General features: G+C 41.3%; 1 protein-coding gene across 1 annotated transcript in view; it reads right to left on the reverse strand.

Annotated features, from left to right (window-relative positions):
- Positions 1–27,244, reverse strand: part of LOC106584557 (calcium-dependent secretion activator 2) — a 91,664-nt gene extending 64,420 nt beyond the window's left edge. The window contains exon 1 of the mRNA XM_082968255.1: positions 26,632–27,244. Within this exon, the coding sequence (XP_082824381.1) occupies positions 26,632–26,940 (309 nt within the window). The 5' untranslated portion in view covers positions 26,941–27,244. The remainder of the gene's footprint in view (positions 1–26,631) is intronic.
- Between the last annotated feature and the right edge of the window lie 635 nt (positions 27,245–27,879).

The raw sequence follows: 27,879 nt of genomic DNA on the forward strand, positions 1-27,879 counted from the left end.
GATGTGGCAGGGCTTGCAAACTATTACAGACTACAAAGGGAAGCACAGCCGAGAGCTGCCCAGTGACACGAGCCTACCAGACGAGCTAAATAACTTCTATGCTCGCTTCGAGGCAAGTAACACTGAAACATGCATGAGAGCATCAGCTGTTCTGGACGACAGTGGGATCACGCTCTCCGCGGCCGATGTGCGTAAGACCTTCAAACAGGTCAACATTCACAAGGCCGCTGAGCCAAACGGATTACCAGGACATGTACTCCGAGCATGCGCTGACCAACTGGCAAGTGTCTTCACTGACATTTTCAACCTCTCCCTGTCTGAGTCTGTAATACCAACATGTTTCAAGCCGACCACCATAGTCCCTGTGCCCAAGAACACTAAGGTAACCCGCCTAAAATGACTACCGACCCGTAGGACACGTCTGTAGCCATGAAATGGTTTGAAAGGCTGGTCATGGCTCATAGCAACACCATTATCCCAGAAACCCTAGATCCACTCCAATTTGCATACCGAACCAACAGATCAACAGATGATGCAATCTCTACTGCAATCCACACTGCCCTTTCACACATAGACACAAGGAACACCTATGTGTGAATGCTATTCAATGACTACAGCTCAGCGTTCAATAGTGCCCTCAAAGCTCATCATTAAGCTAAGGGGACCCTGGGACTAAACACCTCCCTCTGCAACTGGATCCTGGACTTCCTGATGGGCCGCCCCCTGGTGGTAAGGGTAGGTAACACATCTGCCACACTGATCCTCAACACAGGGGCCTCTCAGGGTTGTGTGCTCAGTCCCCTCCTGTACTCCCTTATTCACTCATGATTGCACGATCAGGCACGATTCCAACACTATCATTGAGTTTGCCGATGACAAGTGGTATGACTGATCACCGACAACAACGAGACAGCCTATAGGGAGGTCAGAGAACTGACCGTGTGGTGCAAGGACAACAACCTCTCCCTCAACGTGATCAAGACAAAGGAGATGATTGTGGACTACAGGAAAAGGAGGACCAAGCACGCCCCATTCACATCGGCGGGGCTGTAGTGGAGCAGGTTGAGAGCTTCAAGTTCCTTGGCGTCCACATCACCAACAAACTAACATGGTCCAAGCACACCAAGATAGTCGTTGAGAGGGCACGACAAAACCTATTCCCCCTCAGGAGACTGAAAAGATTAAGCATGGGTCCTCAGATCCTCAAAAGGTTTTACAGCTGCACCATCGACAGCATCTTGATGGGTTGCATCACTGCCTGGTATGGCAACTGCTCGGTCTCCGACCGCAAGGCACTAGAGGGTAGTGCGTACGGCCCAGTACATCACATAGGCCAAGCGTTCTGCCATCCAGGACCTCTATACCAGGCAGTGTCAGAGGAAGGCCCTAATATTTGTCAAAGACTCCAGCCACCCTTGTCATAGACTGTTCTCTTTGCTACCGCACGACAAGCGGTACCGGAGCACAAAGTCTAAGTCCAAGAAGCTTCTAAACAGCTTCTACCCCCAAGCCATGAATAGCTAATCAAATGGCTACCCAGACTATTTGCATTTTCCCCCTCCTCCCCACCCCGCTGCTACTCTTGGTTGTTATCTATGCACAGTCACTGTAATAACTCTACCTATATGTACATAATTTCCTCAACACCGGTACCCCCTGTATATAGCTCGGCTATTGTCATTTACTGCTGCTCTTTAATTATTTGTTATTCTTATCACTTACTTTGTTTTAGGGATTTTCTTAACTGCATTGTTGGTTAAGGGCTTGTAAGTAAGCATTTTACTGTAAGGTCTATACCTGTTGTATTCGGCGCACGTGACAAATACAATTTTATTTGTTGACAGCTTTGCACCCTCTTGCACACTTCTCTATACTACCTTCACCTGGAATGATTTTCCAACTGTCTTGAAGGAGGTGCCCTCACATGCTTAGCACTTGTTGGCTGCTTTTTCCTTCACTCTGCGGTCCAACTCATTCCAAACCATCTCAATTGGGTTGAGGTCGGGTGATTGTGGAGACCAGGTCATCTGATACAGCACTCCATCACTATCCTTCTTGGTCAAATAGCCCTTACACAGCCTGGAGGTCTGTTGGGTTATTGTTCTGTTGCAAAACAAATTATTGTGGGATTATTGTGGGTAGCGCTGGTTAAGTGTGCTTTGAATTCTAAATAATTCACAGACAGTGTCACCAGCAAAGCACCCCCACACCATCACACCTCCTCTTCCATGTTTCACGGTGGGAACCACACATACGGAGATCATCCGTTCACCTACTCTGCGTCTGAAATTTGGACTCAGACCAAAGGACAGATTTCCACCGGTCTAATGTCCATTGTTTTTTGGCCCAAACAATTCTCTTCTTATTATTGGTGACCCTTAGTAGTGGTTTCTTTGCAGCAATTTGACCATGAAGGCCTTATTCACGCAGTCTCCTCTGAACAGTTGATGTTGAGATGTGTCTGTTACTTGAACTCAGTGATGCATTTTTTGGGCTGCAATCTGAGGCTGGTAATTCTAATGAAGTTATCAGCAGCAGAGGTAACTTTAGGTCTTCTTTTCCTGTAGCCGTCCCTGTGGGAGCCAGCTTCATCATAGCGCTTGATGGTTTTTGCGACTGCACTTGAAGAAACTTTCAAAGTTCTTGAAATGTTCCAGATTGACTGACCATCATGTCTTAAAGTAATGGACTGTTTCTCTTTGCTTATTTGAGCTGTTCTTGCCCTAATATGGACATGGTCTTTTACCAAATAGGGCTATCTTCTGTATACCACTCCTACCTTGTCACAACAACTGATTGGCTAAAATGCATTAAGGAAAGAATTGCATTAAGGAAAGAAATTCTACAAATTAACTTAAGGCACACCTGTTAATTGAAATGCATTCCAGGTGGCTACCTCATGAAGCTGGTTGAGAGAATGCTAAGAGTGTGCAAAGCTGTTATCAAGGCAAAGGGTGGCTACTTTGAAGAATCTCAAATATATTTTGATTTGTTTAACACTTTTTTGCTTCCTACATGATTCTGTGTGTTATTTCATAGTTGATGTCTTCACTTTTATTCTACAATGTAGAAAATAGTTTAAAAAAAAATTATGAGTAGGTGTGTCCAAACCTTTGACTGGTACTGTATATAATCCATTTTGAATTCAGGCTGTAACAAAAACTGTGGAATGTGTGTGTGTGTGTGTGTGAGTGTGTGAGTGAGAGACCCGTATTAGCCATGTATCCCTGCCTTTCTCACGTGGAGGGGCTTGCTGAAAGAGTCTCAAGGGCAAAGCCATTCAGACAAACAGATATGCCTTTTAGCAGACGCTTTTATCCAAAGCAACTTAGTCACACTTCCATACATTTTTACATATGGGTGGTCCCGGTAATTGAACCCTCTATCCTGGCATTACAAGCGCCAGGCTCTACCAACTGAGCTACAGAGGACCATGAAGTATAGGATCTTAAGCACTTACAAATTTAGATAGATATGTTCAGTTTCTTTCTTCCTTTTGCAGGACGTAACATATATGAAATGGATGACGTAGCAAACAATTGTGCACAATTTTCAGGGACCCAGTTTGGCTCGTGAGCACTACTTTCAAAACTACTAGCTGAAATTAGGGTTGTGATGATACCAGTATCACCATACTCAGCAGTACCGTGGTAAGGAAACAAAACATGAAGCAGACTTAATTTAGAGGAAAACAGTTCTAACGTTGGAGACAAACAGCCTGATGCTATCACCCAGAATCACACATTTCCTTTCCAAGCCATGTTACATACACTAGGTTTTTTTAAAGGACAAAATATTTTTGTCTGCTTTGTGTTTTTGTTTTTACCATGGAAAAATCAGGTATGGTAGTATCGCGATACTGGTACCGTGACAACCCTAGGTGAAATTATACAAAATCTTTGGAGCGTCACTTTAAGCACCTTCCTCGTTTTCTCTTCTCCAGCAGCATAGGGGCAGGGGCCATATTTCAAATTCCATAGCTCTTCAATGCACACTTTTATGTAAAACATACAACCATATAAAAAGATAGCATTTTCCTGTCTCTGTTTTGCGGTGCCGTTGTCGTCATCGTTTCGTGATGATGAAATCATGTCTGCTGGTTTAATAGGCTTTCAATATGTTTTGTATTCTACAATTATGGACATTAAGATGTCATGTTCCAGTCAATGCAAGGTTGTCTCAGGTCGAGGACATCATAGCCAAACCTTGAAGGGAGTTATCAATAACTTCTATGTATCTTTTGAATAAGGGCTATGACAGAAGCGCAACATCCCATTTACCTGAGGGGAAAACAGCAGCTAAGTGGCAATCTTCAGAAGCCAAGTCAAAAAATAGATACTTTTGTAGCCAATGTGGACACCTGCTCGAACATCTCATTCCAACATCATGGGCATTAATACGGAGTTGGTCCCCCCTTTGCTGATATAACAGCCTCCACTCTTCTGGAAAGGCTTTCCACTAGATGTTGGAACATTGCTGCAGGGACTTGCTTCCATTCAGCCACAAGAGCATTAGTGAGGTCGGGCACTGATGTTGTGCGATTAGGCCTGGCTCGCAGTCGGCGTTCCAATTCATCCCAAAGGTGTTTGATGGAGTTGAGGTCAGGGCTCTGTGCAGGCCAGTGAAGCTCTTCCACACCAATCTCGACAAACCATTTCTGTATGGACCTAACTTTGTGCACGGGGGCATTGTCATGCTGAAACAGGAAAGGGCCTTCCCCAAACTGTTGCCACAAAGTTGTAAGCACAGAATCGTCTAGAATGTCTTTATGCTGTAGCGTTAAGATTTCCCTTCACTGGAACTAAAGGACCTAGCACGAACCATGAAAAAACAGCACCAGACCATTATTCCTCCTCCACCAAACTTTACAGTTGGCACTATGCATTCGGACAGGTAGCGTTCTCCTGGCATCCCCCAAATCCAGATTTGTACGTCGGACTGCCAGGGGGTGAAGCGTGATTCATCACTCCAGAGAACGCGTTTCCGCTGCTCCAGAGTCCAATGACGGCGAGCTTTACACCACACCAGTCGAAGCTTGGCATTGCGCATGGTGAGCTTAGGCTTGCTGGCGGGTGCTCGGCCATGAAAACCCATTTAATGAAGCTACTGACAAACAGTTCTTGTGCTGAAGTTGCTTCTAGCGGTAGTTTGGAACTTATTATTGTGTGTTGCAACCGAGGACCGCCGTTTTTTGTTTTACAAAATAATAATAATGAATACAATGGTTACAGTAACCACCTGTAGACCATATTATGTGTTCAATAACACAGGTCTGTAATAACCACTTTAATGTATTTCCCACTTTAAAAAGACAAATCTAAAATCAGAAACATGGGAATCAGTGTACTAAAATCTGTTTGGCACAAAATTCTGATACCCTATTAATCCAACAGGAATCTAAATCAACTGACAAAACACTGCCATGACGCAAGAAACGGTCAAACTTTGAATGACGTTTTGTGAGTCATGAAAGCGGTATGTCAGCTGTAATTCCTGAAAGGACAACAGTCAGATATTTTATGACAGTAATTATATCATCCTTATAATGATATGAAATCAGTAAAGCAGTGCACTTCAACTAACATGTCCAACAGCCTTAAGCACCTGATTTCACTAAAGGGTTGAAGTAAACGAGTCCAAATTTAGAGGAATACGTCCAAGTATATCAAGGGGAAGGAACGTATCTGGATTGCCATGCTTTCCCAGCCATTTGCCAACATTGATTTACTTACACACACACACACACACACACACACACACACAGTGAGAAAGAGAGAGAAAGTAACATCCTGAAGATAGGAGGGGAAAGAGGGGGAGTTGAGGAGGAAGGGAACAGACGAAGACATTTAATAGGAGAGTTAATGGAAGGAGTTAGGTGGTGAAAAGAAAAGGTGAAAATATGTGAGGAAAGAACCTTATAGGGAAAAAAGACAAATAGCTAGATCTGGGGTGTGAGAGAGGAAGTTAGGGAGGAAAGGATGACAGAAAGAAAAAGGGTTGAGGGAAAGAGTAAGTGTTTGAGAAAGACGTGTGATGGAATCGGAGGGAGATGGTTCCTTTTAACAGTCGCTGATAGGCGAAGCCAATGAGGCAGAATAGCACTCCCCTAAGCCACAGCAGGAAATGGATAAGAGGCCAAGGAGGGGGAGGACAAGAGAGGAAGAAGGAAACTGATGACAGTTGAGGTAGAGGAAAAGAAAAGACTGGAAAAGAGACGGGAGGAGAACAAGAGGTGAGACGACGAAAGAGAACAAGAGGAGATAAAACTGGAGATGAAGGAGAAAAGGGAAGAGAAAAGCTGGGTCATATGGACAAAAAGCCATATCACGATGACAATAAATAGAATAAAATGTATAAAACATGAATATGCAACACCTTTTTTTTTATTTGTATTATCCTTTAACCTCTTACATCTAGATGTTCCGCTAGCGGAACACCGCTCCAATATCCAATGATAGGGCGTGGCGTGGCGCGAATTACAAACTCCTCAAAAATCCCAAAACTTAAATTTTTCAAACATATGACTATTTTACACCATTTTAAAGACAAGACTCTCCTTTATCTAACCACATTGTCCGATTTCAAAAAGGATTTACAACAAAAGCAAAATATTAGATTATGTCAGGAGAGTACCCAGCCAGAAATAATCACACACCCATTTTTCAAGCTAACATATAATATCACAAAAACCAAAACCACAGCTAAATGCAGCACTAACCTTTGATGATCTTCATCAGATGACACCCCTAGGACATTATGTTATACAATACATGCATGTTTTGTTCAATCAAGTTGATATTTATATCAAAAACCAGCGTTTTACATTAGCATGTGACGTTCAGAACTAGCATACCCACCGAAACTTCAGGTGAATTTACTAAATTACTCACGATAAACGTTGACAAAAAACATAATTATTTTAAGAATTATAGATACAGAACTCCTTTATGCCATCGCGGTGTCCGATTTTAAAATAGCTTTTCGGTGAAAGCACATTTTGCAATATTCTGAGTAGATAGCCCGGCCATCATGGCTAGCTATTTTGACACCCACCAAGTTTGGCACTCGCCAAACTCAGATTTACTATAAGAAACATTGGATTACCTTTGCTGTTCTTCATCAGAATGCACTCCCAGGACTTCTAGTTTACACCCAATGTTGTTTTGGTTCCAAATAATCCATAGTTATATCCAAATAGCGGCGTTTTGTTCTTGCGTTCAAGACACTATCCGAAGGGTGACGCGCCGGCGCCTATCGTGACAAAAAATTTCAAAATATTCCATTACCGTACTTCGAAGCAATGTCAAACGCCGTTTAAAATCAATTTTTATTTGATTTTTCTCGTAAAATAGCGATAATATTCCGACCGGGAGACGTCGTTTTCGTTCAAAGACTGAAAATGTAAAATGGACTCTTCACGTGCACGCCCGTTTCATTGTTCTCAGATCGACCACTATCCAAATGCGCTACTGTTTTTCAGCCAGGGACTGCAGAGTCATCATTCCCCGTTCTGGCGCCTTCTGAGAGCCTATGGGAGCCTTAGAAAATGTCACGTTACAGCAGAGATCCTCTATTTTCCATAAAGAGGCTATAGAAGGCCAAGAAATGGTCAGACAGGGCACTTCCTGTATGCAATCTTCTCAGGTTTTGGCCTGCCATATGAGTTCTGTTATACTCACAGACACCATTCAAACAGTTTTAGAAACTTTAGGGTGTTTTCTATCCAAATCAAACAATTATATGCATATTCTAGTTTCTGGGCAGGAGTAATAACCAGATTAAATCGGGTACGTTTTTTATCCGGCCGAAAATACTGCCCCCTATCCTAAACAGGTTAAACTACTAGTTTATGGTTGTAGCCGTCAATTGTAACATTAACCATCAGCCATATTAGCAAATTATTTCACTTCAAACTTCACATTTCTCTAGTATAGGCTACTTATGGAAATGACCGATATCAGCAAAATGCCTGCGATAAGTGATCGGTGCATTCGGTGTCGATCATTTTATCGGTTTGTCGTCCCAGCTCTATGGGAGATGGCAACAGTGACTTCACAAGTGGCTGAATATAAATAGAACATGGGAAGCTGGATAGAGCAGTCTGTGCACAGAGGCCATTTGAAATCAGTTGATCATCACTGTGGCAGAGAAGTTGAAGTCTCTCTACATTTGCCAATCTAAGCACCCGCCTCAGTAAAACCATTCAATTCCCCCGAATTCATAATCCTTTATCAACAAGTACATTGCATTTCCACTGACAAGGTCGGGCACAGAGACAATCTCAGGGGTTCACAGAAGACCGGTCATAGCATTCAGCTATCTGTCACAACAATTCCTAACCAGTCCAATCCAAGAGTGCTTTATTGGAGTGACTGGGCAAGGTGCAATGTGGCCCATGCAAATGAACAATATAATCTGCTTCAGTCCACCCCTAACCCCCACATACAACCACCAACCTCTCCCATTATGCATTAGTTGTATTGAATTATAGCTTTTTTTTCTTCAACGTCTTCACCTTCACCTATTTTTTTTTAAACACACACATGCCAAAAAAGAAAAGTCCCTTTTTCAGGACCCTGTCTTTCAAGTATAAGTTATTTGGATTTTCATGAATTCACAGATCTTCATTGTAAAGGGTTTAAACACTGTTTCCCATGCTTGACCAATGAACCATAAGCAATTAAATGAACATGCACCTGTGGAACGGTCGTTAAGACACTAACAGCTTCCAGACAGTAAGCAATTAAGGTCACAGTTTTGAAGACTTAGGACACTAAAGAGGCCTTTCTACTGAGTCTGAAAAACACCAAAAAAAAGACGCCCAGGGTCCCTGCTCATCTGTGTGAACGTGCCTTATGAGTGATATGAGTGATGTTTTAGTGAGAGGTTTAACACTTTAATAGTCAATAATATGAGTTGATATATAAAACAACGCAAGATTCAAGAATTCGTGCTTTTCAGCTAAAATTATTATAAAGAATTCTTGCCACCAACAAAATGTTGAATATTTGGGGCATAGAGTCATCGAAGCGCTTCAGATTTTGTTGTGAGGATACAGAATCAATAGACCATTTATTTTGGTATAGCCCTCAGGTAGCCTGTTTCTGGTCTCAGGTTCAGGAATGGCTGAAAATGCATAGCATTGATCTAAAATTGACCCTAGAAATAGTACTGTTAGGAGATCTGGAGAGACCGGGTCAGTCAATTACTAATACTCTTAGTAAAAGTATTTATCTTCAACACGCAATCTGTAGATTATATTAGATAGATTGAAATTGTACGTTAAACATCATAGCATGGTTCAAAGATATGTGTTGCGTAGAAACCCGAAGTGGGTGGCCAGCAGAGATAGATGGGCTGGGCTGAGGGAAGCTGAGGGTTGGGATGTGGAATTGGAGACAAGTGGGAGTAGAGTTGCTGCGTGAGAGAGAGAATGATGGTCAAAAGATAAAAGGGGGAAAAAAAGTCAAAATAAAACATAATAAAAGTACATTTGAATGACACTATGACAGTGTTTTTACAACTAATGCCTGAGGTTTGCCTGAGGCTGATGCCGTGCAGGTGTTTGTACACATGCATATACACACACTCATTCAAATAAACACATACAAGAACACACACATACATGTAATAGTGCCAGACATGCACACAAACATATAAAGTAGGCATTGCTGTTATGATTTCAGTTGTCATAGATGTCCTTTGTTTTAAATGTATTATTATTATTATATTTTTTTTTGCATTGTTGTTTGCCGTTTTCTTGTCTTTTCCTTTTTTCTCTTTAGTTCATTCTCTTGGTTGTTGGTGCATTGGGGGTTCTTGGGGGCGGGGAATGGACAGTAATTGTATTTTATTTCTTCTGGGGGGGGGGGGGGGGGCTGTGGGAGGGGTCTCAAATGGTTGAGGGACAGCTATTGGGGAACTGTGGGGGGGATCTTGGAGGGTTCGGGTTTCACAAGATTGTGATCATGAAAAAGGAAACTATGACATGTATTTTATATCATGCACATGCACCCTCACACATAAGGATAGCTCTGTTGCGGAAAGACTGATACACGTTTGATAGTGTCTTGATGCTGTGTTGTTTGTCCTTCATGTTCTAATACTTTAATGTTACCCCTTCCTTGTGTTTTTTGTAATAATAAATAAATAAAAATAATAATAATTGTAGCCCCTCCAAACTCATATTCATTATATAAATAGGCACGTTTAATTTTGTCTGGCTTAGCATTCCAAATAAAATGAAATCTTTTTTGCTCATATGATTTAAAAAAAGAGTAATCTGGAGTAGGCAGTGCCATTGGTAAGTAAGAAAACTGATAGGACCAAATAGTTAATCAATAGACAAGTATTTACTTCTCCATGGTTGCAGAATCTTATCTATTTTTGCTAACTTTCTATTGAAATTAATTGTGGTAAGTTAATTTATATTTTTTGAGATGTGAATACCAATATGTCTACTTCACCATCTGCCCATTTTATTGGTAAACTACAAGGTAGTGTAGTGTAAACACAATTTTTTAGCGATCCAATACGTAATATGGTACACTCATAATTGGTACACTTCATAATTAGGTTTTAATCCATTGAGGCTAGAAAAGTGATCAAGATCTTCAATGAGACTGTGCAGGGATCGAGATTGCAGACTTAAGAAAAAACTATAGTCATCAGCTTACATTGACACTTTTGTTTTTATGCCCTGGATTTCTAACACCTTGATGTTCTTGTTGGATCTAATTTTAATATCTAGCTTTCAATAGCCATAATAAATATGGAGACAACGGACAGCCTTGTTTTACTCCTCTTAAAAGCACAATACTTTGAGAAGTAACCACTGTTTACTATTTTACATCTGGGGTTGCTGTAAATAACTTTAACCCATTGTATAAGAGATTCACCAACATTTTACTATTCTAGGCATTTATATATAAATTCTAATTGTACTTTATCAAAATGCCTTTTTAAGATGTGCTATGAAGACCAGACCTGGTATCGTCAATGTTTCATAATGTTCAATTGTTTCAAGTAATTGTTGAATATTATCTCCAATATATCGTCCATGCAAAAAACCTGTCTGATCAGAATGAACAATATCTGCTATAAACTTTTAATTCTATATGATATGCATTTCACCAGGATTTTCACATCACAACAATGAAGTGTTAGAGGCCATTTTTTTTTTTTAAATGGACTGGATCTTTATACTTACCACCTGGGTCTTGTTTTAGAAGTCATGAAATCAGACCTTGTTGAGTACCTGGAAGTCTACCATTTATATAAGAGTAATTGAAATGCTAATAATGGATATTTGATTACATAAAAAAAGGTCTGATATACCTCTACTGGTATATCGTCAAGCCCTGGTGTTTTTCCAGACTGAAAAGATTTTATTGCCTCAAAAAGTTCCTCTTCTTGAAGTTCGCCTTCGCACCAGTATTTCTGTACATTTCTAAATGTTACATTATTATTATCATCATAATTAGGAAAGAAATCCTTACAGTTTACATCATTCAGTGGAAATGGAGGAGACAAAAGAAAACATGTGCTTAAAATATTTTGCTTCCTTTTTCAAAATATAATTAGGTGAATCATGGATAACTCCATTTGTAACGAGTTTCTGTAAATTGTTTTTGGTAGAATTTCTGTGTTGAAGATTCAAGAAAAATGTTGTGCATTTTTCATCCAATTTGCTTTCCTTTTTGTAATACATTACACTTGATCATTCATGAATAAGTACCTCCATTTCTTTTTGTTTTTCCTCTAACCTATTTTGTGCCTCTATAGTACAGTTTCCATTACCATCTACCTGCACTGTTACTTCCTCTAATTCTTTATTAGTCAAATCTATTTTGACCTAAACTACTTTTGTTTTAATGATGAGTATTGTTTTGAATGGCCTCTAAAAGTACATTTTAAAGTGCCCATACAATAATCTGCTGTACCTTTGGTGTAAAATAAAGGTCAATTATGATTTATTTTGTCTTAGTTAAGAACAAATTGTCATCCATTTGTCTTTGATTAAATTTCTAATATCCCCGTCCACGTGGAAATTCTGTAAGAGTTATATGGAGGCCAATTAGATGGTGGTCTGATCGTATTCGGTCTCCTATTAATACTTTTTCTTTTTTTTACTTTTGATGCCAGCAAGAACGAGACTAGGAAGTAATCAAGCTTGATTAAGCCTCCATGTACATCTCAGTAGGTCAGGGTTTTTCAACCTCCATATATCCACTAGTTCTAATGTAGCCATAATCTTTGTAATCTCCTTAAGTGCTTGAGGATGATAGTTTGTGGAATGATTTCCTTTACGATCCATTGAGGTACTTAAAACCATATTATAATCTCACCATCATAAAATATTATTTTGTTGCTGGTGAACTCAGATCTCTATTATCTATTTATATTCAATAAAGTGTCGGTCATTATTTGATTGATTAAATAGCCAGATCTGTTTTTAGTCCAATAGCATACATGTAAAATAATCCATCTTCCTTGCTGATCTGTTTGCACAGTTTACGCAATCAGATCAAAATTTGTATAATCAGCTATTTTGAGCTTCTTTGACCTTGACACAAATATATTTCCCTCCCAGTCCTTTTTCCACCCAACCTCATCTATATTTGTAGAATGAGTTTCCTGTAAACAATAGATATATTCTCTCTTTTAGCCATGTAAAAAAAAAAAAAATTATGATCTGCTAAGCCATTAGAAATGATAACTTGCTATACTTATTTCCCCACTTACCATAATGAAACCCAGGTTTCAATTATACTTACCACAACCAATGTTTGTAAACTTAGCATTAAAAAGCACCATGATGATTTAGTGTCCATATAGTTAGCTGTACCATAATTTGCACTGTTTAGCTGCAACTTTGTAAACCTCCAATTGTCCTAATATTCCACCCACTAAAACATTCCCCCATATCTAGGTCTGTTGTCACTAAGACCTTCTCCCCGACTCATGACGAACCTTTGCATCCTAAGGTAAACCCTTGGCCGCCAATTGGCGTTGGCCAGAGGGAAATATGGGAAGTCCCATGATAACATAATTATCTATGAGGATGCCTAAGAGAACTAACCAAATAACATGGAAAACAGTCAGAAAAACAACAATAATAGATATTAAAATAAATAACATCAATCTTATACATGTATGCTCATGTTTGAAAGTCCTAGCAAGGCTATAAGCACGTCAGCCCAGCCTGCTCAGTTCATAGGATTCAATTGTTCATAAATAAAAATGTAAAATAAGAGAAAACCTAAATACTTTTGTTTTAATGATGAGTATTGTTTTGAACCTTGGCAAGACCCGTCCCCGTTTATTTATATATATATTTTTTTTTTACATGTCCATTACATGCAAGACATATTTCATGTAGTTCTCATTATGTCCTGTTGTATTCCGACAAAAAAAAGGAAGCAGGAAAAAGGAACAGATTCTAATGGCCACTAATGACTGCAAGTAAAAAAAATAAAAAAAATAGTCTTAGGCATCACATTATATCCTGTTGTATAGTGCCATGGCTGTGCCAGAGCCGACCGCAAGCCAACCTCGGCCACTCCCTTATGTGAAGGCATACTCAAGTTCAACTCACAATCAATTCCGACACAGCCACGGCACAACAGCCAAGAACACATGCAGTACTGACAATCCAGAACGAGTAAACCTGTAAAACCAACCCTCTCTCCACATTACCCATCCTCGCCTTCCCCTAAATCAAAATCTGATATTACATCCATAGAGTCCAAAGTTCCATATTGCTTAAATAGAAAAAGGTTAAGTTCATCATACCCATTCTGCATTACCATAAATCCAACCTTATTTTAAGTCTACGGTTCCATAATGCACAAATAAAATAAAAAAGTTGTTAACGCAAAAAATAAGAAACATTGTAAAAAACCAATGTATCCATATTTGTACTGTGTAATGAGGTGCAAATATGTATCGGTGACTACTTCAACAAGAGGTAGCTATCACTCACAGCCACATTCTAATCTTCGAGTCCTTGAACATTTGATTATTTGCATATAATTTAAATCGACCACTAGAGACGAACATTCGGCTTCTCTGCTCGGATCCTTTTGAAAGTGGGGTACAGGGCATGTCGTCTCTCCACTATTTCATGAGTAAATTGTTCATTAATAAAGAATGGGGTGTTCTTCAATTCCCTACCCTGTTATAACAAGGCAAATTTCATTTTGTAGTGGGTTAGCATAGCTACGATTGGACGGGGCCATCCCTCTGCTCTGCCACCAAAACGGTGAAAATCAATTGTTTTCACCTGTTCATCCGTCATCTTGAGATTACGTTTCACGAACACCTTGACTTTTTCCTCCGTTGACTGGTAGTTTCGTCTTTCATCCTCCTTTATTCCCATTATAACAATATTATTTTTCATACTTCTGCACTTTGGATCAAGTAATTCGGCTTTCATGGTTTTGTTATCATACCGTAGCGCCTCTGTAGTGTCTTTTAGGGAGTCCACGATATTTAAAACTATCTTATATTCATCTTATATTTCTTCCATCATTTTATTACTGTAATCCATTCCTGTTAAGGCCTCAACCTCCCCCAGTAGCAAAAGCAATAGATCCAGTTTTTTTAACTGCCCGCTCATGCTTGTAAGCAATTATACCTTGCCCAAGTCACAGTAGAGTTGAGACAAGCTGCATCCCAAATGGCATGAGAGCCTCTGGTCAAAAGTAGTGCACTATATAGGGAATGGAGTGCCATTTGAGAGGCACCCAACGTCTGATACCTCCTGAATATGGATATTTTTCTTTAAAAATGGTAGGCATTGAGTGATTGGGTAAGGTGCAATGTGGCCCATGCAATTGAACAATATAGTCGGTTTCAGTCCACCCCCTACACACACACACACACACACACACACACACACACCTCTCCCATTATGCAATAGTGGTATTAAGAGTGACATGGTGAGAGCAGATACTGCTGCTCTGAAGCACTTCACCCCTGATCAGCAATTAAGAAGAGTAGCACGGTACTGTGGAACCTGGAGAGCTTGGAGTTGACAGCAGAGACGGCGGAACCTGGAGAGCTTGGGGTTGACAGCAGACGGCGGAACCTGGAGAGCTTGGAGTTGACAGCAGAGACGGCGGAACCTGGAGAGCTTGGAGTTGACAGCAGAGACGGCAGAACCTGGAGAGCTTGGAGTTGACAGCAGAGACGGCAGAACCTGGAGAGCTTGGAGTTGACAGCAGGGACGGCGGAACCTGGAGAGCTTGGAGTTGACAGCAGAGACGGCAGAACCTGGAGAGCTTGGAGTTGACAGCAGAGACGGCGGAACCTGGAGAGCTTGGGGTTGACAGCAGGGACGGCGGAACCTGGAGAGCTTGGGGTTGACAGCAGGGACGGCGGAACCTGGAGAGCTTGGGGTTGACAGCAGAGACGGCGGAACCTGGAGAGCTTGGGGTTGACAGCAGAGACGGCGGAACCTGGAGAGCTTGGGGTTGACAGCAGGGACGGCGGAACCTGGAGAGCTTGGGGTTGACAGCAGGGACGGCGGAACCTGGAGAGCTTGGGGTTGACAGCAGGGACGGCGGAACCTGGAGAGCTTGGGGTTGACAGCAGGGACGGCGGAACCTGGAGAGCTTGGGGTTGACAGCAGAGACGGCGGAACCTGGAGAGCTTGGGGTTGACAGCGGAACCTGGAGAGCTTGGGGTTGACAGAGGCGTTGAGGAGATCAAACGGGAGATTACAGCACCTGTCTTGTCCGGTCTCCCATTTCCGACAGGGGGACGAGAGAAGAAAGGGACTTGGAAATGAGCGAGGGAGAGAAAGAAGAAGCTAAAATAAAGCTAGGGGGGTACTTAGTGTGCCAGTGTCAAATGCATAATTTGAGTTGTGAAAGTTGGAAAAAATGCCTACAACTCTGTCCACGTTCAAGGAGGGACAATTACTCAAGCAACGTGAGGTTTGAATGCTAGATGAAGATGAGAGGCAAACTAAACTCCTCAAAACATAGTGGATAGCATCCCTTCAACAGTCTCGCAATAGTCTGAGAAAGCTCCTCGTCAGAGCATCATGACCTCAAATGAGTTGCTGTATCATATACGTACATGCATTTAATATGTAACTGTATACATAATCACAGAGAATGGCACCTGAGTGCTTCTCTGGCATTACCTCAGAAGGGAGTTGGAAACATGCGTGTTCACCAGAAAGGACATCCACCTACTTACAGTTGTGTACCCTCATAACACCAACTCAAATGGAGAAACCAACACAGCAACAGGGATATTAAGTATTCTAGAGAACAGGATGTTGTCACACAGCGAGTTAGTGGATGGTGATACTGTCAATCACAGCTGAGTTATTAATACACACCTAATGTAACAAGACTCTGGTCCTCTCATCACATGAGAAGACAAGGGGCTAGACCAGTGTGCAGTCTGCACGTGTGTCTTTATCAACTGAGAACAGCTAGGCGCTGAGGGGCGGAATGAGTCGTGACAAACCTGGGGGCAGCTTCACTCAAGTCCCAGTAAGCCTTCGTTTTCATATTCCATCTCCCCCTCTCCTTCTCTATTGCCGCCTCTTCTGTCATGCCGACAGTCTGCCAACTGCGTCTCTTTTGAAGACAGAGCCTTCCAGTTTCCACAAGTGGAAGGAATATGATCCGATAACAAGGCTGCCAAAGGCAATGTCGGTGTTACGATAGAAAAGTCATTCTTCAGATATGGGCTGGGTATATATTCCTTACTCTACAGATGTTTTCAGTTTGACCAAGTTTAACTTCAGAATTCTTTTGATTAAAAAAGTACATTAATAGCTCAAAAAAAACTTTCATCTGAGCAGGTTTACATTTTCCAAACTTAACTTTACTGGAGAAAAAAAAAGTGTTTAGGAAGGTGGAATTATGGTTCAGCCAAAAGCTGGTTTTAAGACCAGAGAAAATTATGCCACAGGGCATTCAATGCAAATGCATGGCCAGGAATTATTATTTTTATTTTTTTTAAATCACAAAGCAGTTGAATATACTGAGCCGGGAGCAGAATTAGCATTTCTACCAAATCAGTTGAAATGAGCTGTATTCAGCTCACAGAGCATAGTAAAAACCAGGAAATTATACGCAGGAGGAAAACAACGCATCTAAAAGCAGGAAACGAACACAAAATATGTAATTAGACTCGAGAAATGTTGTAACATAGGGAGAACCTCCCCTCTGACCTTCTCCTCCAATGGGTTTTGACAATGAGGCGATAGGACGTGAAGAGTATGCAATCGAGATTCTCCCATAGTCATTGAGAGTGAAGAAAATCAGAAAATAACAGATGTTGAGAACAATGGAAGATCTTCTCATGACTGACGGAGAGAGACGTAATTAAAAGGTGTATGATGGATCAGTCTCGGTTGCCAATCCGTCGCCACGGCCCCCAGATAAGATTCTATCAGAAGTGTCTTTAGCCTGAAGGACAGGGCATGAAAGACAGACTGATTGCTTATACAACGTGTCATTTTCAATTTCACAGACCTCCAAAAGCATTGTGCATTGTGTTTGCTCAATCAATACCCTGTGAGGAAACAAACTGTGCTCAAACACACACACACACACACACACACACACCTCATCAGAAGGAACCAATTCAATGAGGCAGATAATTGAGTGGTGTGCTAATTCTCGTTTTAAGACTATTAGGCCTACTTTGGTAGAGCCAGCCAGTACATCTCAACTCCACGATACCACATCTGGAGTTAATGCAGACGAGAGTTTTTGGAGTTAACGTTTGACTCGCTGTGAAATCGATACTTCAAAAATGTTACATCCTTACCATTTACCTATGTTTGTCCTCTGTTGTTGCATGCCTTTGTTTGTTGAAATCCATTCTTTTTAATAAAACTTTAATTATACACAACCACCAACCATTTCCTTGTTGAGATTCAAATCGGCACAGCAACAAGTCGGCGGTTGTACTTAGTTTTATTAAAATTATGGATTTCAGTAAACAAAGAAAGGCACGCAACAGAGGACAAACATAGGTACACGGTAAGGGTGTAAGAATATACTTCAAAACATTTGCGACTGCACAGCGACTTGAAGGAGTCAGAAGTTCCCTCCAAAAACTCTCGTCTGCACTCAACTCCAAGGATGTGGTATGGTGGAGTTGAGATATACTTGGCTAACTTTGGTATGAATACACAAATGGTATTGCTTTTCATCATTTTTCTCCAGGTGTCATTGTTAGCCAGTTCAAGAAGAACTATGGAAAATGTAAGTTGCTTGTGGCATAAATGTAGCCAATCCGTGTAAAATACTAGGAGGTTACCAAGGGACATGTTTTTTTACATGATATGTACTAGCACATATTCATTCAAATCTGTTGCTACAGTATCATAAAATGCTCACTGTCAAACCATGGCTGTTAAGGCATTAAGAGGGGAGAGAGGATCAAACTTGTGACCAATATTTTGTGAGGTAGTTGCATCTTTGGGAAGTTACCAACTTGTCAGTGTTTGCTACAGAGGTAGAACTGAAAAGGATTTGCCCCTGATGTTTGAACTCACAAATATCAAATTAAATGTCATCGCATTAAAAAAAAGCCAGTTTGTTGGAAATAAAATGTGATTCAAAAGGATGCTTGGATGAAGGTCAATAGAGAAAAAACATTGGCATTCCAAATAAAAAGGTTAACCTTTGCTAGCAGTGGAGGATCTTTGAAAATTTAACCCAAAATGTTACTACAAGTACAAGCCCGCTCCAAAACGTCATAGCATGTGTTCCATTTTGTCTATAGTCTGACAAAAATATAAATGTGCAAATGGCCAAATGAGTGCCTCAGAGAACCCTCCCCAGAGCTTCTGGGAGCACAAACGATCTCCTGAACACACATGCGCAACATATTGAGTAGTACTGGATCCATCCCCAGGGACTTCATTAGCAAGCAGACCCACAGACCGGATCTGCTGGCATAGGCCCATACTGGCACTATTTAGAGAGATGACCCCAGATATCTAATATGTCAAAAAGCATTTACAAACATACAGAAAAACAATGACACTCGTGTCCTCAAGGGTGTTGCAAATTAAGCCAACAGTCAATTCTTGAGGTAGCATCACAGTACTCTCTGTAAACAAAACAAGAGATAAAAATGTGGGAAGATACACTGCTCAAGGGGACAAAAAAACAACATTGTGCCGTTTCTCAATGAGGGACACAAAAGGGACTTTGGGAAAAAACCCATTGAAATGTAGGTTATAGGCCAAATAGTGTCCTCTGATGTGGCCACAATAACATGAGTTCCATTGGCATGAGCATGTCTGTGTGGCAGAAGAAATTCAACAGTAAAGTGGCTGACCAAACAAGCCTACAACACATGGGAAAAAACAATTAGAAAGGCCTTTATTGATTTAAAACGTTACTGCCAGAAGCAAAATGGAATGTAGAAAAATGCAGTTTCCAAAACAATTGTGTGCAAGACCATTGGGTGTTTTCCAACCTTTTTGTTCATGAAACAATACAAAGCCTTGGATTCTTATTTCATTACACTGTTCTGTAGCATCAAACATTAGTCTCTTCTCCAAAGATTATCAATAATATTGTAGGCCTATCCTAACACAATCTATTCCAAAGCCTGTCACTCCAGGCAATGCCAAGCAAGTCAGCTTTTGCAACAACTATTAGCTGTTATCGACCTCATTTAAGCAACCAAGAGCTATATTGGCATCATCTTGTCCTGCTACATTGACAGCCAAAAATCTATGGGCTAGAATACTAACACATTTTATTTGCACCTTTCAAGATACCTAAGGACATTTACGGAGTGAAGATCCCAGGTACCATGGTATCCCCTCCAGATCTGGACTCTAAACCAGGGTAGCAACAAGACACACAATGGTGTCATAGGGCAAGCTCTGCCCTCAGGGTTTCTCTGAGTCTACAACTCTCCACACAGCATCTCTACTCAGAAAGCCCCACTGAACTGTCCAGTCACTTGTTGGCGGTGGAGGGTGAGGGTGGGGAGGAAGTGAGTTATATAAGCCCCTGGGAAGATCCACGTCTAAGGGAGAGGGAAATTGTCAAGGGAAGGCGAGACAACAAACAGGACGGAAGTATGCCTGAAGAAACATTACGGGCCGCCAATTTCACCCATCAGTCCACAGAGCTACACAGGGAGACTTCTACATTAACATAAAATTCTGAAGCACAAAAATTTTTTATTTTTTGTGTGTGTGTAATAAGCAATTAAGCCAGATGATTAGACATGTGGAAAGAAGCATGCATGGGAGAGGTGTTCCTGAGGCGATGGTCCTTGGCTGTCATGCATGCTTGGAGACAAAAAGTGAGTAGGGGAGACTAACAGCTTATGGTTTCTCTCCGGTTACTATGAGGATTGTCAAGAGTAGAGGCCGACCGATTATGATTTTTCAACGCCGATACCGATTATTGGGGGACCCAAAAAAAAGTTGGTACCGATTAAATCGGCCAATTTTTTTATTCGTTTATTTGTAATAATGACAATTACAACAATACTGAATGAATACTTATTTTAACTTAATATAATACATTAAAAAAATCTATTTAGCCTCAAATAAATAATGAAACATGTTCAATTTGGTTTATATAATGCAAAAACAAAGTATTGGAGAAGAAAGTAAAAGTGCAATATGTGCCATGCAAGAAAGCTAACGTTTAAGTTCCTTGCTCAGAACATGAGAACATATGAAAGCTGGTGGTTCCTTTTAACATGAGTCTTCAATATTCCCAGGTATGAAGTTTTAGGTTGTAGTTATTATAGGAATTATAGGACTATTTCTCTATATGATTTGTATTTCATATACCTTTGACTATTGGATGTTCTTATAGGCACTTTAGTATTGCCAGTGTAACAGTATAGCTTCCGTCCCTCTCCTCGCTCCTACCTGGGCTCGAACCAGGAACACGTCGACAACAGCCACCCTCGAAGCAGCGTTACCCATGCAGAGCAAGGGGAACAACTACTCCAAGTCTCAGAGCGAGTGACGTTTGAAACGCTATTAGCGCACACCTGCTAACTAGCTAGCCATTTCACATCGGTTACACCAGCCTAATCTTGGGAGTTGATAGGCTTGAAGTCATAAACAGAGCAAAGCATTGCGAAGAGCTGCTGGCAAAACGCACAAAAGTGCTGTTTGAATGAATGCTTACGGCGCTGCTGCTGCCTACCACCGCTCAGTCAGACTGCTCTATCAAATCATAGATTTAATTATAATAAACACACAGAAATACGAGCCTTTGGTCATTAATATGGTCGAATCCGGAAACTATCATTTCGAAAACAAAACATTTTTCCTTTCAGTGACATACGGAACCGTTCCGTATTTAATCTAACGGGTGGCATCCCTAAGTCTAAATATACCTGTTACATTGTACAACCTTCAATGTTATGTCATAATTACGTAAAATTCTGGCAAATTAGTTTGCAACGAGCCAGGCGGCCCAAACTGTTGCATATACCTTGACTCTGCGTGCAATGAACGCAAAATGACACAATTTCATCTGGTTAATATTGCCTGCTAACCTGGATTTCTTTTAGCTAAATATGCAGGTTTAAAAATATATAGTTCTGTGTATTGATTTTAAGAAAGGCATTGATGTTTATGGTTAGGTGCAGTCGTGCAACGATTGTGCTTTTTTCGCAAATTAGCTTTTGTTAAATCATCCCCCGTTTGGCGAAGTCGGCTGTCTTTGTTAGGAAGAAATAGTATTCACACAGTTTGCAACGAGCCAGGCGGCCCAAACTGCTGCATATACCCTGACCCTGTTGCAAAGGTGACACATTTTCCCTAGTTAAAAGAAATTCATGTTAGCAGGCAATATTAACTAAATATGCAGGTTTAAAAATATATACTTGTGTATTGATTTTAAGAAAGGCATTGATGTTTATGGATTGACCAACGTGTACCTAAGCGATTATATGCAACGCAAGACAGGCTAGATAAACTAGTAATATCATCAACCATGTGTAGTTAACTAGTGATTATGATTGATTGATTGTTTTTTATAAGATAAGTTCAATGCTAGCTAGCAACTTACCTTGGCTTCTTACTGCATTCACGTAACAGGCAGGCTCCTCGTGGAGTGCAATGTAAAGCAGGTGGTTAGAGCGTTGGACTAGTTAACCGTAAGGTTGCTAGATTGAATCCCCGAGCTGACAAGGTAAAAATCTGACGTTCTGCCCCTGACCAAGGCAGTTAACCCACCGTTCCTAGGCCGTCATTGAAAATAATAATGTGTTCTTAACTGACTTGCCTAGTTAAATAAAGGTCTAAAAAAATTAAAATAAAATATATATATATATTTTTTATTTTTTTTTCATTTTTTTTATTATTTTAAATCGGCCAAATCGGCATCCAAAAATACCGATTTCCGATTGTTATGAAAACTTGAAATCTGCCCTAATTAAATCGGCCATTCCGATTAATCGGTCGACCTCTAGTCAAGAGAGACCAAGGGGAGAAGATTATCAAATGTATTTTTACCGTTACTGCCATTACACTAATCATGGTAGCTAAATTTCATGTTTCCATTGAGTTAAATAAACATAGGGAGCCACCCGAGTGGCGCAGCGGTCTAAGGCACTGCGTCGCAGTGCTTGAGGCGTCACTACACACCCAGGTTCAATACCAGGCTGATCGCGGCTGGCTGCGACACGGGAGACCCATGAGGTGGCGCACAATTGGCCCAGGGTCGTCCGGGTTACAGGATGGTTTGGCCGGCCGGGTTGTCCTTGTCCCATCACGCTCTAGCGACTCCTTGTGGCGGGCCGGGCACATGCTGACTTCGGTCGCCAGAAGTACAGTGTTTCCTCCGACACATTGGTGTGACTAGCTTATGGGGTAAGCGAGCAGTGTGGCTTGGCAGTGTTTCAGAGGACGCATGGTTCTCGACCTTTGCCTTTCCCCGAGTCTGTACGGGAGTTGCAGCAATGGGACAAGACTAACTACCAATAGGGGAGAAAAAGGAATAAAAAGTACAAAAACAATTTAATAAATTAACATTAACATTGAGATTAAAGACAGAAAATAAGAAAGCGAGAGATGTGGGACAAGGCAGACAACCCTCATGGACTTGCACTGAAAGAGCCAACATTTTGTGGAAAGAGGAGAAGGGAGAGAAAGTTTTGTATTCCAATGCAAAGTCATTTGACAGTGCAGTAGAAGCGGTCACAAGTAAGGCAACAGAAAGAAGTCATTGACACAAGCAGAATCACTTTGGCACCAAAATGTGTTAGGAAAACGTGTGCTTTCTAGTAAACTCATTTAAAAAATGAAAATGTATTCTGTGATTTAAAAATGAAAAAATGTTGGTTAGTGAAAAATAATAAAAGCTGTGTGTGTCCTCTCAATCCATTATTCAATAAACCTGCTAGGCACACTGTGGCATTAGCCATCATCTAGCTTCAGTCAATTTGACTTTTTGTACTGATGGACTAATCCGTTAGTGGTCTATGGCCCTGATCTATGGTCCTCTGGGATCTGGCAATCAGAGGTCTGGAGGAGGGAAAGCAAATAAGGTTGCGTTCACACAGGAAGCCAAATTCTGATCTTTTTTTCCCCCCACTAAATTGGTCTTTTGACCAATTAGATCAGCTCTGAAAAATATTTCAGGTGAAAAGATCTTACGTGATTAGTCAAGAGACCAATTGGTGTCAAAAGAGCAGAATTGAGCTGCCTGTGTAAAAGCATCCTAAGCCTTTCTGAAGCAGTTTCCAATACACTGACTGAGCCAGTTTATGTGGTTATACTGTGATACACTGTTATGACAATGAATGTTCTGTTTGATCCTGGATTGGTTCGTCATAAGACAGTTACAGTACCTGAGACAAGAGCCAGATAGAGATACTGAGATGGCTAGTCGGCACGTGACTACTTCAGTCCCACTACAACCAGTCAACTACGCAAATAAGGAGACTGACGCAGTAGAGCTGGTTTCTCCAGTTACGGTAAACTTATCAAACCTGCAATATCTCCAGGAATGATACAATGGTTCCATAAAAAAAGCTGATCCACAGAAGGCTTTTGATTGATATCATTGGACATCACGTTTTCTTTGAACAACGATGTAGTTTATCTCCATTGCCAAGACCAGTGTTTGATTGTGTCTAAAATCTCTCTGGAGACAAGACACGGGGACAGTGAGTCATTCTGCCAGGGGGGGGCTAGCAATAGGATCGTCACTAGTTACCACAGCCACAAAGTCATAAATCTCAATCTCACGACTCCAACACCATTATTAAGTTTGCAGATGACACAACTGTGGTAGGCCTGATCACAGACAACAACGAGACAGCCTATAGGGAGGAGGTCAGAGACCAGAATAAAAACCTATCCCTCAACGTAGCCAAGACTAAGGAGATGATTGTGGACTACAGGAAAAGGAGGACCGAGCACTCCCCCATTCTCATCGATGGGGCTGTAGTGGAGCAGGTTGAGAGCTTCCTCGGTGTCCACATCAACAACAAACTAGAATGGTCAAAACGCACCAAGCCAGTCGTGAAGAGGGCACAACAAAGCCTATTCCCCCACAGGAAACTAAAAGGATTTGGCATGGGTCCTGAGCTGCAACATTGAGAGCATCCTGACTGGTTCCATCACTGCCTGGTACGGCAATTGCTCGGCCTCTGACCGCTAAGCTGTCTGCCATCCAGGACGGTGTCAGAGGAAGGCCCTAAAAATTGTCAAAGACCCCAGCCACCCCAGTCATAGACTGTTCTCTCTACTACCGCATGGCAAGCGGTACCGGAGTGCCAAGTCTAGGACAAAAAGGCTTCTCAACAGTTTTTACCCCCAAGCCATAAGACTCCTGAACAGGTAATCAAATGGCCCTGTGGGTTTGATGGCTCAATTATCATTAAACCATGGAAGCTAGACCACTTTTTTTATTTTACCTTTATTTAACTAGGCAAGTCAGTTAAGAACAAATTCTTATTTTCTATGACGGCCTAGGAACAGTGGGTTAACTCCCTTGTTCAGGGGCAGAACGACAGATTTTTACCTTGTCAGCTCAGGGATTCGATCTTGCAACATTTTGGTCACTAGTCCAACGCTCTAACCACTAAGCTACCTGCCGCCCCACTGCGGCAAAGAGAGCACCAATTCGCTGTGGTCAGCTGGGGTGGCAGTGAAAAAACGAGTTGGATACAAGTAGTGTCGTGGCCCCGCAAGTGAAAGCACACACACACAGTCAGACATCCGTTTGTCATGGTCAGTGACTTAAAGGAATCCATCCAGTGAGCCAGGGTGAAATGTGTTTACTGTAAGGAAGATGGAGGTAGAACAGGAATGCAGCAGCAGCATAAGACTATGCAAACCAAGTGAACCTACTTCACTAATCTCTCTGAGGATTCCTCCATGTGCTAATTTGGACTCAATCCCAACGCTGGCCCTTCCCTATACCACAATGTCTCCACCAGTTGCCTCTTCCCATTGGGCTCATGGGATTTGAGGTGTTTTCATAATACAACACCAAAATCAATACAAGTGCTCCAGCGGTTCCACTTCGCTCAATGAATTACGATCCTGGGGGTTTATGCATGAGCGCTGTGAGAAGCAGTATTTTTTTGCCTTCATTAGAGTGCAAATCAGCCCTATTTTTTTCTCTTCTAAGTCAAGCAGACACCTCTCTCGCTCTCTGGATGTGACCAAGATGTGAAATCCATGTCCTAATGGGCATTTCCACTAATGTGATGGCAGGTGCATATCAGAATTACTTGCGTAGAAAATAAACAGTTGCTGGCCTGGCTCCAAGAAGAATATCTCAGAGCCGGTGAGTGAATTCTTTAAAAATAGATTGTGAGCTTTGTTGAGAGCTTGTGCATGGCGTCAAACCAAAGTTTAGGAGTCAATTGCCATGTCTAAATACTAAATTTGTCTGAAAATAGATTTAATCTGTTTTTAATCACTCAAGAAACGTTCAATGTAGGCCTCTAATATTTACCGTATTAAACATCCATCATTCATTCAGTTGATGTGGGAACAAAGGATGGAGAGGACACCTGCACTCAGCCCTGTCACAACAAATTAAGGTATTTGAAGATAAAAGCACAACGCTCCCTCATAACTTTTAGGCTTACGTGTAGTCAATCATTTTGGAAAAAGCTATGAGTTGAAGATCTTCTGATATGTTATTTGCATACATGGGTTAAATATGCAATCTGCGTAGCTACACCCATTTTTGGACGTATTTATAAATTAAATACTTCTAGAATCATTTGTCTCATGAGCTTAGTTCAACTGTCAAACCCCATCAGAACACAAATATAAACTTGTTTTACTCAAATGTTTGTAAAATAAAGGAATGTAAACAAACATTGTATAGCCTTAAAACAAAATTAAATCTATAAATGTTGATATCATGTCAGTCCTTGCATCCATAGCTGTCTATGAATTTGAGAGTGGTTACATTTCTCCAGCCCCCACTCAGCTTTTTAACGGTACAGTGACGGGGATTACATGTTTCAACTACCGATTGACGCTTTAAATTTGCTTCAAGTTGGGTGAAACTGTTTCACCTCGCCTGACTGGCAGTGGGGCGCAAAACTTGAAAAGAAAGCAGGTGCTTGTGATTCAATTGTCTACTTTGAAAGGTGTTCGCTCTGACCGTGCGTTTATTTGCGGTCACTCACCTTCTGTTGCCTGCGTGCCATATCCGTGGGTTGTTTGGCATTGAAAGGGTATGCTATACATCGCAACACAAATACATAAATCTGTAGTTTACTTTTCCGCTCAGCTTCCTCTTTCTGAAGTCTTTCTTTCTCATTTTTCTGCTCGTCTCCGGCAGAATGACTTTCGGCTTGTGGTTGGTCCGCAGGTGGTCGTTTATGTTTACCTCCTTGCCCGGAGGAAGTCGAAGGCTTTTTGGGGGGGTCTTTTGGAACTTCAGTGTCCTCGTCAATTTCTCCTCCCGAGTCTTCGCTGGAGGACGGGTCTAACATGTTTTACCACACAGGTAAGCTCCTTTTCCCCACACTGTAGCCTACGTGGCGGTCGCAGCTTCACTTGAAATGTCTATATTCCCCGGTGTTTTTTGGAGCTGTGACGACGACTCGAGTTAAATGTTTCTTGACATAAATGCGAGGGCGGAGTTTTGGGGAACGTGAGTCGAGGCAACTCGGAGGTTTTCGTTTAGTCCGCTCCTTTGAAAAGACCGTGCGAACAGTGTGGCTGCCGATACAGTCAGAGCAAGCAGTACAGGTGGACAACCTGTAGCATGGACAACAAGCAACATGTGGGAGGTGCCTTTCTTTCTCTTAAAGCCACACTCAAAGGGTCGCCACCAAAACTTTAAACAATTGCGCATCCCATAACATTTTCAAATAACACTTGATGAAATTACATCAGATTGTACTACAAGTAGGCTGTTGAACTATGTACAGCTATATTTACAGGAAACCCGACATTGAATTGCTTTGAATTTTATGTCTGGCAGAAATTAGTGTTTTGAGTCAGGAAACTTTCCTCATGACCTCAACATGCCAGGATGTTGAATAAAATTATAATGGAACGTACTTTACGGGTACATGCGGTTGGTCATTTCGTCGGTAGGAATGTGACTCAACATTCACAGGAACGTATAATAACGTCAACTTTTCAAAGCGCTGTGTTAAAATGTATATCACCTGAAGCATGTGCAGAACCATGTAAACGTATGCTTAAGGTGATATAAATGACTGCATTACCAGCACTTTGAAAAGTTGGATGGAATTATACTTTCCTGTGGATGTTGTCTCACATTCCCACAGTCAAAAATACCAACTGCACTGACAGTCGGTAAAGTACATTAAATAATTGTATTCAACTTTCTGGTTTGTAGAGGTTGTGAGGAAAGTTTCCTGACTCAAAAGCAAATGTTGCCCTACTTAAAATTCAATGTA

The sequence above is a fragment of the Salmo salar genome, chromosome 23 (assembly GCF_965601325.2).
Source record: "Salmo salar chromosome 23, fSalSal1, whole genome shotgun sequence".
NCBI classification, from domain to species: Eukaryota; Metazoa; Chordata; class Actinopteri; order Salmoniformes; family Salmonidae; genus Salmo; species Salmo salar.